Genomic DNA, 18,664 nt, shown 5'->3' on the forward strand with positions numbered 1-18,664 from the left:
TATATGGCCTGGGTATGATGTATGGGGAACTGGGAACTATATTTTATATAGCCTGGGTATGATGTATGGGCCACGGGGAACTATATTTTATATGGCCTGGGTATGATGTATGGGGAACTGGGAACTATATTTTATATGGCCTGGGTATGATGTATGGGACATGTGGAACTATATTTTATATGGCCTGGGTATGATGTATGGGACATGTGGAACTATATTTTATATGGCCTGGGTATGATGTATTGACCACGGGGAACTATATTTTGTATGACCTGGGTTTGATGTATAGCGAACTGGGAACTATATTTTTTATGGCCTGTGTATGGTTTAGGGGAACTACATTTTTTTTTTGCTAGGGTATAAAAGACCTACAACAGATATACAAATTAATACCTATAACTAGGGTTTGACGTCTATATGTTCTATATTTTGCCTATTTTTAACAACCACTGGGGCTTAATTTATGCACTACCCGACGCCTATTTTAAAAATTGTAGACCAGACTTATACTTTCTTTCGTTTAATTTATCATCATAACTATTAACATGATATTTTCAAGTGTATCTTCAAAACTCTGTTTATTTATATACTAACGAAGATTAAATACGTAAAAGTTGAAGACAATACAAGCGAAGAGAATGTACAAACGAAAGACAGTATACGTCTTTGGTCTACAATTACAATTTTGACAAATAAAGGGTGGCGGGGACGAGTCCGTATAACGTCTTTGAGTTCACTCAGCTCTTATGGGTACCTGACTCACGTTAAGGAAAGTAAAGGTGGCTGGGCATAGTCCTGACCACGCTATCCCTACATATCCTGAGTTAACTGAAACAGGTGAAATCTACTTCACCTGCTCAATGAACCGTCATTTTCGAGAAGGTACTTTACTTTTACTTTACGATAAATACAGTACTCTTATATGTTTAATATTGTTTAAACCTTCGTTATTTAAAAAAAAAACTTCCATTTCTAATACATCACATAAGCTCTAAAAAAAAATATTACAAAAAATTCTGGAAACTCTACGTGTTAAAAAAAAAACTTCCCTATCTCTTAGAACTAACAAGATTGTCCCAGCTTTTAAAATAACCAAACTCTTATCAAAGTCAGCCGGCGACTTTTTTTCCCCTTGCTTCCTTCTAGCCGCAGAGACAAGGAGCAGTTCCCTCTGCTTAAGGGATCGCTCAGCAAACAAATCTAATGGCCAATTATCGTGTGGCCGTTTCCTTTCCCCCAGCCCGTGTGGACAAAACACAGTTCCTCGTGATGCCAGCTAGAGCCTGGAGTGCAAGTTTAGCCAGATTTTTTTTTCGGTACGTCTGTCTGCCAAACGAGAGATGCTGGTGTGAGGAGGACGTGACGAAAACACAGAGACTGATGACGTGTCACACACATTTTTATATGGTATCTAAATCCATTCGCCATTTTCTTCGCAACAAAAGTAATCATTTTATTTTAAAAGAAAACATTGTATTGCAAAAAAAAATACTTTCGAATAGCTATAATGTAAAAATATTGAAAATATGAATTTTCTAAATTATATTAAAATACGAAAACAAATTCAAAACGTGATCAGGGAGGAAAAAAACGAAAAATGAAACAAATTTCAATCCGAAAGTAAAATGGCGTCGTCAGAGCGTCAGTACCGGCGACCCCCCGAGCCGTCTGAGCACAACCCAGCTCGACTCTAACATCGATTAGTCCGCCGGTCCTTTGGAGAAGTCACGTGACGGGGATCTACTTTGTTCGCCCGGCCTTTATCTAAAGCATGCGCGCATTAATCGCGGATTGAGCGTGAGTAAACAGCCCGAAGATTTACGTGGTGCGAAAGAAGATTTGGAGACGTCAGCCTTGGCTGGCCGAAGAACGTGCTCTTTACCTTCAAAGGAAAGAAAAGTAGGTGAGGGGGGGGGGCTGAAAGAGACAATCCCCAAATTTAACGTTACTGAGCGCCAGACTAAGAGCCCGAAATTTCTCTGAAATAAACAATTGGCGGTATGATTCCTTGCCGGAATTAACCGGAAGCCGGCATGAATCAAATTTATCCCAGACGGTTAAAGTGGCATTCATCAAACTTCCGGTCGGCCGTGGGGACGGGCGACGAGGGGGTGATGTAAGGGCGGGTACTCGGGTAAGTGATCGACGTCCAGTTTAGATCAAGTTTAGTGACGTCTTCATACATAGATCAAGTTTAGTGACGTCTTGATGTATAGATCAAGTTTAGTGACGTCTTGATGCATAGGTCAAGTTTAGTGACGTATTGATGCATAGATCAAGTTTAGTGACGTCTTGATGCATAGGTCAAGTTTAGTGACGTCTTGATGCATAGATCAAGTTTAGTGACGTCTTGATGCATAGGTCAAGTTTAGTGACGTATTGATGCATAGATCAAGTTTAGTGACGTCTTGATGCATAGATCAAGTTTAGTGACGTCTTGATGCATAGATCAAGTTTAGTGACGTCTTGATGCATAGATCAAGTTTAGTGACGTCTTGATCCATAGATCAAGTTTAGTGACGTCTTGATGCATAGATCAAGTTTAGTGACGTCTTGATCCATAGATCAAGTTTAGTGACGTCTTGATGCATAGATTAAGTTTAGTGACGTCTTGATGCATAGATCAAGTTTAGTGACGTCTTGATGTATAGATCAAGTTTGGTGACGTCTTGATGCATAGATCAAGTTTAGTGACGTCCTGATGCATAGATCAAGTTTAGTGACGTCTTGATGCATAGATCAAGTTTAGTGACGTCTTGATGCATAGATCAAGTTTAGTGACGTCTTGATGTATAGATTAAGTTTAGTGACGTCTTGATACATAGGTCAAGTTTAGTGACGTCTTGCTGCATAGATCAAGTTTAGTGACGTCTTGATGCATAGATCAAGTTTAGTGACGTCTTGCTGCATAGATCAAGTTTAGTGACGTCTTGATGCATAGATCAAGTTTAGTGACGTCTTGATGCATAGATCAAGTTTGGTGACGTCTTGATGCATAGATCAAGTTTAGTGACGTCTTGATGCATAGATCAAGTTTAGTGACGTCTTGCTGCATAGATCAAGTTTAGTGACGTCTTGATGCATAGATCAAGTTTAGTGACGTCTTGATGCATAGATCAAGTTTAGTGACGTCCTGATGCATAGATCAAGTTTAGTGACGTCTTGATGCATAGATCAAGTTTAGTGACGTCTTGATGCATAGATCAAGTTTAGTGACGTCCTGATGGATAGATCAAGTTTAGTGACTTCTTGATGCATAGATCAAGTTTAGTGACGTCTTGATGTATAGATCAAGTTTGGTGACGTCTTGATGCATAGATCAAGTTTAGTGACGTCCTGATGCATAGATCAAGTTTAGTGACGTCTTGAAGCATAGATCAAGTTTAGTGACGTCTTGATGCATAGATCAAGTTTAGTGACGTCTTGATGCATAGATCAAGTTTAGTGACGTCTTGATGCACAGATCAGGTTTAGTGACGTCTTGATGCATAGATCAAGTTTAGTGACGTCTTGATGCATAGATCAAGTTTAGTGACGTCTTGATGCATAGATCAAGTTTAGTGACGTCTTAATGCATAGATCCAGTTTAGTGACGTCTTCATACATATATCAAGTTTAGTGAAGTTCTTCTTCGTTGGTCTTGGTTGAGTGTCAGTCTTGGTTGAGTCAGTCTACATCCATTCGGCAGAAGTAAGGTCACGTGTTTAAGCGTGATTTAACGGTTACTCCCTGCGAGGTCATTGGTCATTGGTCAAGCACAGCTCACGTTGTCAAATAGACTGATAAAACGAGGTAAAAACTTCTGAAAAATGTGATCAAAATTAAATTTAACGAGATGAAACTCGTTAATATGAACGAACAAGCGGGAAAAAACAATGATTACACGTTGTTGAACAATAAATGAAAGGTTCGAAAGAAACTTCTAGAAATAGGCTGAGCCTGCTACATGGTATGACTAGCTCTAGCAAGGATCGTCTTTTACTCAACTCTAACATGACTACAAAACAGATGGCGCTTAGTAAAAGACCTAAGACTAATGCGATGGGATTTTTTTTATTTTGCTTCCTTTCTTCCTAATTAAACAGTGTCTCCTTAAGACATTTTGCTCAGGAGGAGGGAGAGGCACTTAAATTTCCTGGGGTGGGCTCTGGTTAAAATAAATATTTTCTATATAAAATATTTTTTTTCTAATTCGTTCGAAAGGGGGGGGGGGGTGGACGACGGGTGAAGTGGTGGGGGTGTATTATACACCCCCTCCCCCCTCCCCCCCCCCCCCCTTCCCCCGCCACGAAAAGAAGCGAAAGAAACTCTGTAGGTAAAATAAACCACGTCCAATTTTAAAGATTTCCATCCAACTATGAATAACGAATTGAATGAAGACAGACATTTTAAAAAATAACGATCGGTTTATACTCTGAATTTTTTTTTACATTTAAAAACAAATTAAAATAACTTCCTAAAAATGTCTTCAAGATCTTTACATTAATCATCTGCCTGACTACACTCGCCGAAATATTCAGCTCATTAGATATGCATGGGATAAAGGTCAGATGATACTCTCAAACCTTTTTTTAGATTCTGGCGCCAAAAGGTTCGAGTCAAAACCTTTACATAAAAAATGGTGTCGCGACTTTTGCTTCGATGTGACGCTGATAAAAATACATTCTTTCGACTTTTTGGTACTTCGGTCTAATGAGATTATCCTTTGCTAGCACTTTTACTCTAAAACTGTAACGCAGGCCTTTAACCAAGGACTAACCCTAGCCTAACCTAGCCTAACCCTATTAAACTTAAAGATTGGATGACGGGGACATATTGGAAAGTCCCGATTGCTATTTTTAGCACCGGATTTGGTCTGGGTCAAGTGAACTTGACGGGACCAAGATGGCGGCAGAGACCGAACGTTTTCACTTCGTCATCGTGTCGTTTTTAAATTAAGTTTTACTTATATTTTTTGTACAGTAATGTGTTAAACGCGAAATATCGATGGTAGCATATTCACACTTTCCCAGAAACTTTTTGAAAGCATTTACGACCTAACCAAATCCTAATGAAATACGACTCATCCTAGACAAAATATTGTCCTAGCGTAGCCATTGTCCGAATATAAATTCGGGCCTAATGATACCAAGGACCTAACAAAGCCAATGACCCAACAAAGCCAGGGACCTAACAAAACGAGGGACCTAACAAAACGAGGGACCTAACAAAACGAGGGACCTAACAAAACGAGGGACCTAACAAAGCCATCTACCGAAGAAAACCATCGACATCGAAAAAACAAACTACATATATTCCAGCGTAAAAAATATCAACCAGTGTTTCTTCCAGACTTTTTTCTCCGGGGGGGGGGGGGGGGGCATTTGAAATTTTCGAGGGAGGCGGTAAACTTTCTTCGGGGGGGGGGGGGGCGGACAGTGTTAAAAGTATATATTTTCTATATAAATTATATAAATTTCATTTCGTTCGGGGGGGGGGGGGGGGCGGTAAAAAAATTTCGGGGAGGCTTCGCCCCCCCCCCCCCGAAGAGATGTCTGGAAGAAACTCTGATATCAACTATTTAGTGTTGTTTAGTAAAGCTCTATTTTATATAAGTGTCGCCCACGCAAAGAGAGTGGAGACGCCCCCGTAATGAGGGTGGAGACGCCCCCGTAATGAGGGTGGAGACGCCCTCACAAACAGGGTGAGACTTCCACGTCAAGAGGATGCCAAGAGACGCCCACACAGGAATACATAACATTAGCTAATGATAAATGGCCAAACAATATACATGAGCTAAAGGCAAAACATTAAGCAGATAACGAAATAAAACATTAATTTTACTACATAATCAAATCTGTGCGCATCTAAAACCAAGCTGGCCAAGAAAATATAGCATTATTAGTGCTAAATTAGAATAATGTTAGACTTTTTTTTACAGGTTTTTATTGAACTTGCTTTCTTTGTCTGTCTATCTGTCGTCATGGATCGAAAATGCCGAGCGAAATTTAGACCATTTCGAACAGACCAATTTCTCTTGAACTTGGCACCTGGGTCAAAACTCGATGACGAGGCAATCTGACACCAAATTTTACTTAATTGTATGCTTTAGAGATTTAATTTAAGTGTCCTATATAAATTATTATTTGCTGCGCTTTTATACGCACATTGATTCATTTGGTGCACAATTATTTTTGTACATGCAATTCTATTGTATTAAAATTTATGACGAATTGAAGAAAAAGATCATACAAAATCTTTTTGGTGATATTTTTTTGGTAATAATGTACTAAAAAGGAGAAAATAAATGATTGTCTTTAAATATATAATTATGAACTACTATTTATATAATGAAAAATAAAAACTTGGGTCATTTTTAAATAGTGGATATGAAAGTATTATTATTTTCTCTTGAAATTTCAACGGATTGATGGAAAGATTAGGCTTATGTTAGTACTTGGTTTAGGTTTTAATATTATGGTCAAGTGTTAGGGAAAAAATAAAGGCTAACATTAGTAAGTAGGTTTAATGTTCGGCGCGCGAAAACCATCCTTCAGTGAAGTGTAACGAAAATAATAGCATGAAACTTGATGAAAATCATGATACTTAATTAAATTATAAAACTTTACAATGTCTCGAATCTTGACATAATGAAAATTTCTTGAAACTTTACATTGTAATTCAACATGATAATGGCAAAAAACACGTAACAATGTAAAGAAACATGATAAAGTCAAAAAAAAATCTGATATTGCAATGAAACTTGATAATATCAAGAAACCTGAGAATGTCAAGAAACCTGATAATATCCAAAAACCTGATTACCAAAAAAAAAAGCCTGATAATATCAAGAAACATTATTATATTTTTAAAAATGATATTATCAAGAAACCTGATTATCAAAGAACCTAATAATATAAAAAAACTGATAACATCAAGAGAACTGATAATATCAAGAAATCTGATATTGAATGAACCTTGAACATCTCAACAAGTTGAGTACACGCAAGTGCAGACAATTAAAAACTCAAAGTACACTCACAACACGATCTATAAATAGAAGGTAAGCCAACCTGGTAGCGGAAATACGTGAGGCCAGGTAGCCTCCTGGAATCTGGGTCACGATGTAGCCCCAGAAGAAGGAACTGTCGACGACCCCCACAGTTTCCGGTGTCCAATTGAATTCTGGTTCCTGTCAGAGAGAAGAAAAAAAAAACAGTAAAAAAATAGATTTCAATGCTGTCTCCTTCATTAGAAGATCTACCCCCAATCAAATGTAAAACCCGCACATTGCATAGACCGGAAGAGTTATTTGTTTATAAGTTTATTTAAATTTTTTCCTCAGCAAGAAAAGGAAAGCACTGGGGAGTTAACTGAAAGAGCCATTCATATGTTTTCAAGATTTTCCCCGGAAATGACCGTAAATTATATTTTATGATCGATCGTTTCAATTTATTTTAATATTACAAGAAATATTTAAAACGAACAAAAAATGTTATTTAGATACTTTTTTTTAAATTACGAGAACAATTTATTGATTTGGGATAAACATTCCATTAAAGGTATTTTCCTTCTTTCGTTGCAAACATACGGCTAAACTTGCAGCGACTATCAAAATAGGAAACACAACAATATGCATCTGCTTGTTCAAATGTCGGGTTATTCTATTCACACATTTTATTTGTTCGACATTACTCGAACATCATCATCCCTCCATTTTCGTAATCCCAACATCCAACACATCCTATTGATATTCACGTGATGTTTGTCTCTGGTTTAGCCTGATACCTTTGGCAAATATTCCAGTGTAGTGCGTATCTATGGGGAAAATACAGAAGCTCCGTGTGCTTTAGGTATTAACTAGCGCATGACGTAGGTTCTGTCTAATGACGTTACGATGAATATACGTCAAGAATAACGGGACGGTGTGGTCGGACAGTAGAGCGCACGAATGCTTGCACGAAAGGCGCGAGTTCCAATCCCAGTCGCGACCCAGTTGGATTTTTTACTCACGTTAGGGCAAGTAAAGGCGGGTGGCACAACACACACATAACACACACATAACACACACATAAACACTTTAAATAACACGCACATAAAAAACACACAAAACGCACACATAAGTCCAAATGTATGTATCCTAGAGGAGATAAAACAGGATTTACAATAATTAAAATATTTAAAATCCCATAAATTAAAACCTATTATTAAGCATCTTCTTAACAGGTTTTTAATCCGTTTTACTGAGAACGATTACCGGCGTTAAGATGGGTTCTTCTTCCTTAATCCATTAGCGAATCATTTTACGCCATTAATCTGTCAGCTAATCATTGTACGCCATTAATCCATTAATCCGTCAACTAATCATTGTATGCCGACATGATTATATAACGTAAGATTGGAGTGAGCCCCACCGAATGATGCTGTAGGTGCTAGAGGAAGTTACGTCCTGTGCTTGTGCTCAGAGTTTCTTCCAGGCATCCTTTCGAAATGAAATTTATATAATTTATATGGAAAATATATACTCTTAACAGTGTCCGCCCCCCCCCCCCCCGAAGAAAGCCTACCGCCCCCCCCCCCCCCCGAAAATTTCAAGCGCCTCCCCCCCGGAGAAAAAAGTCTGGAAGAAACACTGCTTGTGTTGGTGTCACGTTTTTGTCCCGGGATCTACGATCGACAGTTTCTTTCAGGCTACTGTCTGACATATCCTGCCCCCCCCCTCACCCGCTATTTAACCATTCTTTAGACTGCACACACCCTCGCCGCCCCCCTCCCACATACTAGCAAAATGCCTGAATGCAACCCTATATACGGAAGTTATACATCACCAAAACGTTAATTTAAGCACACAAAAATATTATCTCTCTTGTTTTACATCTGTTATTTTTCTCAAAGTTGAATAATGATAATGGCATTTATTTTGAGCTCAGTTTAAAAATATTTAAATATTTTAAAGAAAAAAAAATATTTATATAAATATATATATATGGTTAATATGTAAATGTAATATATAATAATAATATTATATTTATGTATGTGTGTGTGTATGTGCGTGTATGTGTGTAACTGTGTGTAGTATTTGATATCTAATGCTATTCTGTAACTTTTGTTTAAGTATATTATAAAGGGGAAGAGCTGTATTGCATTTTGTAAAAGTGTTCCATGTAATTGAAATGTAACGTCTAGAATTCATGATATTCCCCCCATCCCCACCCTGTAGAGTTGCTCCACCAAGCTGTGTCCACTAAAACTAATGCACCCGACTGACACGCCCCATGATGCAACATTAAAACTGAACGTTATTTACTTCAGAGTTTAACCATCCATCAGTCTTTCACTAATTGCTTTTATCTATTTACCCTGATCGCGTTACACAAAAGGTGACGTCACAGCCACTCCAAAAGTCTACTGGTGGATTATGACGTACTCGCCACAATGGACGTCTGACCACACCAGCGGGAGTCTGCTGAAGGGCACGGGCATGGTTGCCTAGCAATCAACACGTCACTAGCCGCGTTCTATTGGCTGAGTTGATTACAGTAATGCAATTAGCGGACGCGAGTTCATTGTACGCATACGGCGGTACCGGCTAGGCTTTTGGTGACGTCAGAATAAAATAAAAGCCGTGTATGTAGTATATGTGAGAATGTCAGACCTTTATGACGTGTCATTTGTGATGTAATCGGCCTGTTATGAGGAATAAAAGTAAAAAAAAAGGAAACTACCCTTTCGAAACTTACAATCAATGAAGCAATTGAAGTAGAGTTCACCTATTTCTGTGACATCGGCATATGAAAAGATAGTGTGGTCAGCACTATGGCCAGCCGCCTTTACCCTTAACAAAAGTTTGCTATCCACCAGAGCTAGAGCGATTCAGGTGCGTTCTACGGAGTCGAGGCCGTTATCCAAACGCGAGACTACCGGGTTAGCAGCTGAACGCGCTATCATTCGACCACGCTGCCTCGTTATGACGTATACAGGCTTTTATTGGCGCAGACAGCATGGGTTAATTACAGACGTCCCACAGACAGACGTCCCACAGACAGACGTCCCACAGACAGACGTCCCACAGACAGACATCCCACAGACAGACGTCCCACAGACAGACGTCCCAAAACACAACATTTGTATAAAAGACGTCACCATTGTGTTAAAGTGCTATCAGGGATCTTAAATAAGTAAATAATAAACGCCATATGTTTATGCGTTAACTGTGAATTTGTTATAAATTACACAACTTATCATAATCTGTATGTTGAAGGCGTGGTCTAGAGTTTGAGCACAACTGCCATTCTCGAAAGTCACAGTTCAATTCGTCAACTTTAGCCACAAGGACTTGCAAGGGTTTATTTTAAAAAGTAATACGTCACAATGTTATGAGTAGCCATTACGTACTCACTCAAGAGAACAGAAAGATAGATCTATACGTTTCTAATGGGAAATTAATTACAGATACAAGAAATATTATCTAGTTTTATTGTTTTTAATTAGAGAACACGTTCTTAATTATTCTCATTACATAATTATCAATTTTTTAATCAAGACAACGAAAGATTCGAATTACTAATTATGTAATGTAATACGCAATCTAAGGGTGTGTACTCTAACAATGCAGTAGTAGTAGCCTCCCCTTACAAGATCTTCAGTACACAATTGTTCACAACTTGTACATTACACACATTGCCGGCGCCAGGTTATTTAGCGCCCTAGACAAAAACTTATTAAAACGCCCCCTTTCACTCAAATTAATTACTAAAACATATGTATAAGAAAACAATTAATTAAAAGTGACATTAATTTATTTATCAATTGCATACACTTTATAAGTAGACATCAAAATCAAATTTTACTTTCCTCCTTTGTCGCAAAAGTTTGTACAAAAGTTTGTATTAATTCCTTCAATTCCAGTTTGCAAGCGTAATCACATTCTATTAAAATTGTTACTAAGTCCACGAGTCTACTTTGTACTTTACGTTACGACATAGCCCCCCCCCTTAGAAAATTTCAAGTGTGCTTTCTTTCCCCCCCCCCCCCCCACCATTACCGGGAGAGAGGAGTCTAGGGAAAAACACTGGGGGAAAAACACTGGGGGAAAATAACAGTTCTTGTAGTGTTGGGCACGTTGCAAACCTTCCAAGGTGAGTTCCACAACGGAACTTACCTGTTTTAAGCTTGACTTTCTTTAGTTATAATTGTAAAATGTCTATATTGTGTGATTATGTAACGATTTTGTTTTTGAAAAATAAAAGGTTATAGATGTTATAGTTTCCAGCCTACAATTATTACATCTGAATCCTTTAGGAGAGGGTGAAAAATATGAAAAAGATACTTAATTAATTAGATGATTAATTTGCGACTAAGACGATTTTAGACGCATTTGTTACACTCATACTGTATGTCTACTAACATTAAGTATTGCAATCTACAACGGCACTGATGTATTTGCTTTTCAACTGGTTAATGCTAAAAAAAATACCAAACTATTTTGTTTAGAATTTCTGCTCTACAAAATTTTTACAATTACAAATAATAACTTAAATTTGTATTCATAAGTAAGCGGTCAACCTAAAGTGAAGGAATTTGAAATATATAAGGTAAAGTTAAGCAATGAATTATCTCCCATTTTGGAAATCCAAATAACAAAATTTCATTCAAGGGAAATAACTTTTTAAAAATATCTAAATTAATCAATAGTAAATAAGACTTGCTTGAAAAACACAATAAAACGATCTAAATTTCATTAAGTAATAATTGTAACAAATATTTTATATTTTAGATATGGAACAATGTCAAACAATATATTTTATTGATTGACAAGTTAAGTGTAGGTGTTATTTGAAAGTCTAAACATGGTATCTTTAAAATAACATACTTTTAGTCAATTTGGATGACATTAATAAATCATCAGCCTTCAAGACTCTGCATAATGAAAATTTTGGATCCCCTTTATTAAAGGGACGCCTTTTCAAAAAAAAAATTATGTTTAACTCACTACGACATTGCTATAATTATTTGATTAAAATTAAATATAAAAAAAAAATATAATTTGAAAAAACAAAGTTTTCGGTTAGTTATAAATTCCAGCCTATATAATATTGTATATTAATACTTTAAGAGTGGTAATATAGATTCCTAAAAAACTAAAGATTTTTCAGCTAAAGAACGCCTACCTTTCTTTGCAGAGTATTCCATCTAGAATTGAAATCATCTAACTTACGATAAATTCGACTACGCGATATACTTTACTACATTCACAACACATATCACACATCGATACCTAAACATAACTAGACTCGATGCTCCAGAACTACGCCACCAACTTGCTTAACTTCACCAAGCTTTACAAACGGTACTCCCAATCAACAACGTTTTTACTGGACCTACTACTGTACGATAACAGCCAACACACTCCGATACCTTAATACCGCAAGGCTCGATACTCCCGGACCCCAGGACAACGATACTTCATCGCCTACATTCTCATTTCTCTACTACCAGTCAGATTCCACTAGACCTACAACTACACAACAGCCAAATAAAAAATACGACACTTTAACACTTCGATATTTTATACGTACGAAACCATAAACGATTCATCAAAACTTACAAACAAGTGCAATACTTTGTACACCCCGTCATTACAAAACTCTATACACCAGAATCTATATATATAATTCTCTTCTGGGAGACGTTAGAAAACAAGCTGCAAGCGCGCCTTGCAGTCCCTTTTCTTTCTCTCTATCACTATCACCCCACCCCCACATGGTCTGGTGAGCTGTGGTCACGCTAAATGTTGACATTCGTAGAGCCGGGTTAATGACGGCTATTAGGGGCAGATAATTTAGTTTGAAACGATTTTAAACTTACAGGAGGTAACTAAGAGGAGGCTGCTTTCACGGGGGGGGGGGGGGGTGTAGGGTAGGGGGTTAGGGGAAAAAGGGGGGGTAGTGTTTTAAAGAAAAAAAATTCAGTGGCAGCATTGGTACTGTCGAATTCGCAAATTATGAATTACTGAAAAGTAGAATGTAAAACAACTAAATAGCGACGTATGATACGCCGCGGGTCGGCTCGTAGATTTCTAATTCAAAGTCAAAGAAAACGAGACAAACCCTACGAAAAACCAAAATTGCACGTGTTTCGGAATGCCCCGTTATTCCCTGGAGCGATCACTAAATCAACATTAAAATTAGATAACCGTTTGAAATGTTCGAAATTTATGGACTTATTTAATTGTTTTATACATCAATTATGTGACACTAAAATAAAAAGGAAAAGTGACTGGTAAAAAACGCCCCGACCTTACCAAATAAGGGAGGTGGGGTTGCATTTTCACCATCGCGAATAAATATAGGCCTATGTAGGCCTAATTTTGGGGTAGGGGTGCAAAATTGAAAGTTCTCCTGGGCGCCGAAATAGATATCTACTCCTTTCTACATTACCATCCATAGTTTATAAAAGATAATCAAAGTTATTAATTATTAGGTACTTTTTGATAATAGCGATTAAACCTTTCTGCGCCCCCCCCCCCAGGGATGGCGCCCTTAGGCGACCGCCTACTTCGCCTTATAGGGCTGGTAAGTAGATCACAAACAAGTTCTAAGGCTCATGCAGGTTTTATTAAGCCGTAGAACTGGATGGTGACCTACTTACCAGCCCTATAGCTAGCGCCGGCCCTGATTACACAGCCTTGTCTGACGTCACACTAACTTTCATCTTTGACTGTGTTGATACGGAGATGTCACATTTCTATTTTTAGAATGAGAATCTTTAAGTCCCCATTCACTCTTTAGATCTGGCGTGCAAACAAAACTGCCTTGCCGCATTGATTGCTAGCTGATCAATCATCGAAGACTTTTTTAATACGGCTTTTCATCAGTCGTCTTCTACAGGACTGCTATGGTGTTTTAGTTGGATCACGTGGCACTTATATTCCAGTAATTTGACATTTGCTTCTTGTTTTTTCCTGATATGACGGTACACAACCTGCCAACCCTCAGTACACCACCTGCCAACTGCCAACCCTCAGTACACCACCTGCCAACCCTCAGTACACCACCTGCCAACTGTCAACCCTCAGTACACCACCTGCCAACCCTCAGTACACCATCTGCCAACCCTCAGTACACCACCTGCCAACCCTCAGTACACCACCTGCCAACTGCCAACCCTCAGTACACCACCTGCCAACCATCAGTACACCACCTGCCAACTGCCAACCCTCAGTACACCACCTGCCAACTGCCAACCCTCAGTACACTTCCTGCCAACCCTCAGTACACCACCTTCTAAAACACCAACTGCCAACCCTCAGCTCACCACCTGCCAACCCTCAGTACACCACCTGCCAACTGCCAACCCTCAGTACACCACCTGCCAACTGCCAACCCTCAGTACACCACCTGCCAACCATCAGTACACCACCTGCCAACCCTCAGTACAACACCTGCCAACTGCCAACCCTCAGTACACCACCTGCCAACCCTCAGTACACCACCTGCCAACTGCCAACCCTCAGTACACCACCTGCCAACTGCCAACCCTCAGTACACCACCTGCCAACTGCCAACCCTCAGTACACCACCTGCCACCTGCCAACCCTCAGTACACCACCTGCCACCTGCCAACCCTCAGTACACCACCTGCCAACTGCCATCCCTCAGTACACCACCTGCCAACCCTCAGTACACCACCTGCCGCCTGCCAACCCTCAGTACACCACCTGCCACCTGCCAACCCTCAGTACACCACCTGTCCACCTGCCAACCCTCAGTACACCACCTGCCAACCCTCAGTACACCACCTGCCAACCCTCAGTACACCACCTGCCAACTGCCAACCCTCAGTACACCAACTGCCAACCCTCAGTACACCACCTGCCAACCCTCAGTACACCACCTGCCAACTGCCAACCCTCAGTACACCACCTGCCAACTGCCAACCCTCAGTACACCACCTGCCAACCCTCAGTACACCACCTGCCAACTGCCAACCCTCAGTACACCACCTGCCAACCCTCAGTACACCACCTGCCAACTGCCAACCCTCAGTACACCACCTGCCAACCCTCAGTACACCACCTGCCAACCCTCAGTACACCACCTGCCAACTGCCAACCCTCAGTACACCACCTGCCAACTGCCAACCCTCAGTACACCACCTGCCAACCCTCAGTACACCACCTGCCAACCCTCAGTACACCACCTGCCAATCCTCAGTACACCACCTGCCAACCCTCAGTACACCACCTGCCACCTCCCAACCCTCAGTACACCACCTGCCAACCCTCAGTACACCAACTGCCAGCTGCCAACCCTCAGTACACCACCTGCCAACCCTAAGACCGCCATCTCGTGCTGCCAGATATTAGCCTGACGTTCAGGAACCGCCTGCTACAGATCACGTGACTGTCCCACGGAGACAGACGTCATCTCTAAGTCCGGGCCCGCGGACACCACCAACCCTGTCCCACCCAGGGGCACAATCCCCTGTACTGTAAACATTCCATTTCTCTGACACGAAATATGAAACCCTTTTACTTTTGACGTCGTTTAAATACTGTATACCATACCCATAACTTTGCTAACTTGTGCAGTACAATGTGATCCACGAGTACAATCAACTGTAAGATAATTACACCACTTATGACTTCCATCAAATGTCTGCACTAAAATGCTTATCTGGTGCTATATCTGAACATAGCCTCCCCCACCCTCCCCCAACCTTCCCCACCCTCCCCCACTCTTTCCCCCATCACCCACCTGGAAAACAGTCGCCAGTGATCCAACACACACGTCTTACGTTTCTTCATTAAAATATTTAAATGTCACCATCCTATGGTTACAGTATGCTAGTTCACATACAGGTATAAAGTTTCCAATATGTCAATGGCGTTTGTTTATGATTCAAACTGCAATTTTTTTTTTCTTAACATGTTGAATTCCGGTTTCCTGTTGTTGTTTGGGTTTTGTATGGTTATTAAAATTTTCTTTTTTTTTAATGTTTATTTTTATACTTTATTTGTGTTTAATGCTGACAAAAATCAATTTTTCATCGACAATGTTTGTTTAAATTTTAAACACATATTTCAATAATAACAGCCCCCCCCCCCCCCCCCCCCCCACGATTCGGTACTTGTGTAAAGATGATTTTGATAATTATTTTAGTAATTATGAAATAACTAGAAAACCTCACAATAATTAACCTTTCATCCCAATGAATAAACCAATTATAGAATACCAAAAATTGTAGGCTCCGTAACCATGCGAGCAACAAAATTTATTTAACGATAGATAATTACATTTCATCAAAGTCAAGAAAAGTGAATAACTTCCCTTCTTTTGAGTTACATAGGTCTAAAGGGACATCACTGTAGCCGTTTTTCTGGTTAATAAGAAAATACATTTTATTACCCTAGCCGGGGTTGTCGGGGCTCCAATTATTGTGTTACCTCCCTTCGAGGCCGGCTAGAGTTACAGAAAGAGGAGCGATTTTAATGCTATACCGTGGACTGGAAATAAGGGGAAATAACTCCATTGATAAGATGATCTCTGGGGAAATGGTAACATATTTTCATGCCTTTACAAGATAAATTTAAACTTTAATTGAGAAAACTTTTTTTCGTTTCTAGCTTCGGAACAGCGGTGTTTTCTAACCAAAAGTAATATAGTTTTTTAATGAATAGCCGAGCATTTATTTAAACCAGTGGTTCTTAACCTTTTTGGATGTACCGAACCCCACCAGTTTCATACGCGCATTCCCCGAACCCTTCTAAATTCTTCTACACTGACAAAAATCCGACCGTGAATCATAGGAGTCGGGTGTCTCTTGACCTCCGCCGAACCCCTGAGGCTGACTCAACGAACCCCTGATTAAGAACAACCGCTGACTATATATATATATATATATATATATATATATATATATATATATATATATATATATATATATATATATATATATATATAGTCAGAGAGAGAGAGAGAGAGAGAGAGAGAGAGAGAGAGAGAGAGAGATATTTCAAATAGAACAACCATTGTGATTGCGCCAGTTCATATAGTGAACCTGCAAGGAGAGCTGTATGGTCTAAGGACTATCAGTGCCATCATACAACAACAGGGGTTCTGCCTTGGATCCCTTAATGGGTTCCTAATGTTGCCCTTAATTGTGCCCTTAGTTGTGCTCTTAATCGTGCCCTGGATGTTACCTTTAATTGTGCCCCAATGGTGGCCTTAATGGTGCCCTTAATGGTTCCCTTATACACCGACAGAATCTGCCCTCCATGGTGGCATTAAATTAAGACAGCACAGAGATTTCAAATAGGGAACAAAGAATTCCCAACATTATAATGTCTCATTTTGTTCAACATCATCATCAGACGCGGCGGCCATCATCATCACCACTATACACGGCCATCATCATCACCACTCTACACGGCCACAATCATCACCACTCTACACGGCCATCATCATCATCACCACTATACACGGCCATCATCATCATCACCACTATACACGGCCACCGTCATCACCACTATACACGGCCACCATCATCACCACTATACACGGCCACCGTCATCACCACTATACACGGCCATCATCATCATCACCACTATACACGGCCATCATCATCATCACCACTCTACACGGCCACCATCATCACCACTATACACGTCCACCATCATCACTACTATACACGGCCATCATCATCATCACCACTATACACGGCCACCATCATCACCACTATACACGGCCACCATCATTACCACTCTACACGTCCATCATCATCACCACTACACGGCCATCATCATCATCATCACCACTACACGGCCATCATCATCACCACTACACGGCCATCATCATCATCATCACCACTACACGGCCATCATCATCATCATCACCACTATACACGGCCATCATCATCACCTCTATACACGACCATCATCATCACAACTATACACGGCCACCATCATCACCACTCTACACGACCATCATCATCACAACTATACACGGCCATCATCATCATCACCACTACACGGCCATCATCATCATCATCACCACTATACACGGCCATCATCATCACCACTATACACGACCATCATCATCACAACTATACACGGCCACCATCATCACCACTCTACACGACCATCATCATCACAACTATACACGGCCATCATCATCACAACTATACACGGCCATCATCATCACCACTCTACACGGCCATCATCATCACCACTATACACGGACATCATCATCACCACTCTACATGGCCACCATCATCACCACTATACACGGCCATCATCATCACCACTATACACGGCCACCATCATCACCACTATACACGACCATCATCATCACCACTATACACGGCCACCATCATCACCACTATACACGGCCACCATCATCACCACTATACACGGCCATCATCATCACCACTATACACGGCCACCATCATCACCACTATACACGGCCACCATCATCACCACTATACACGGCCATCATCATCACTACTATACACGGCCACCATCATCACCACTATACACGACCATCATCACCACTATACACGGCCACCATCATCACCACTATACACGGCCACCATCATCACCACTATACACAGCCAACATCATCACCACTATACACGGCCACCATCATCACCACTATACACAGCCACCATCATCACCACTATACAC

At 40.2% G+C, this 18,664-nt stretch overlaps 1 protein-coding gene across 1 annotated transcript in view; it reads right to left on the reverse strand.

Moving 5' to 3' along the window:
* LOC131952280 (vesicular glutamate transporter 2-like) overlaps positions 1 to 18,664 on the reverse strand; it is a 189,983-nt gene that overhangs the window by 81,517 nt on the left and 89,802 nt on the right. The window contains exon 5 of the mRNA XM_059314882.1: positions 7,053 to 7,171. Coding sequence (XP_059170865.1) covers positions 7,053 to 7,171 — 119 coding nt within the window. The remainder of the gene's footprint in view (positions 1 to 7,052; positions 7,172 to 18,664) is intronic.

The sequence above is a fragment of the Physella acuta genome, unplaced genomic scaffold (assembly GCF_028476545.2).
Source record: "Physella acuta isolate Inbredline_101_S28 unplaced genomic scaffold, ASM2847654v3 ptg000863l, whole genome shotgun sequence".
Classification (NCBI taxonomy): domain Eukaryota; kingdom Metazoa; phylum Mollusca; class Gastropoda; family Physidae; genus Physella; species Physella acuta.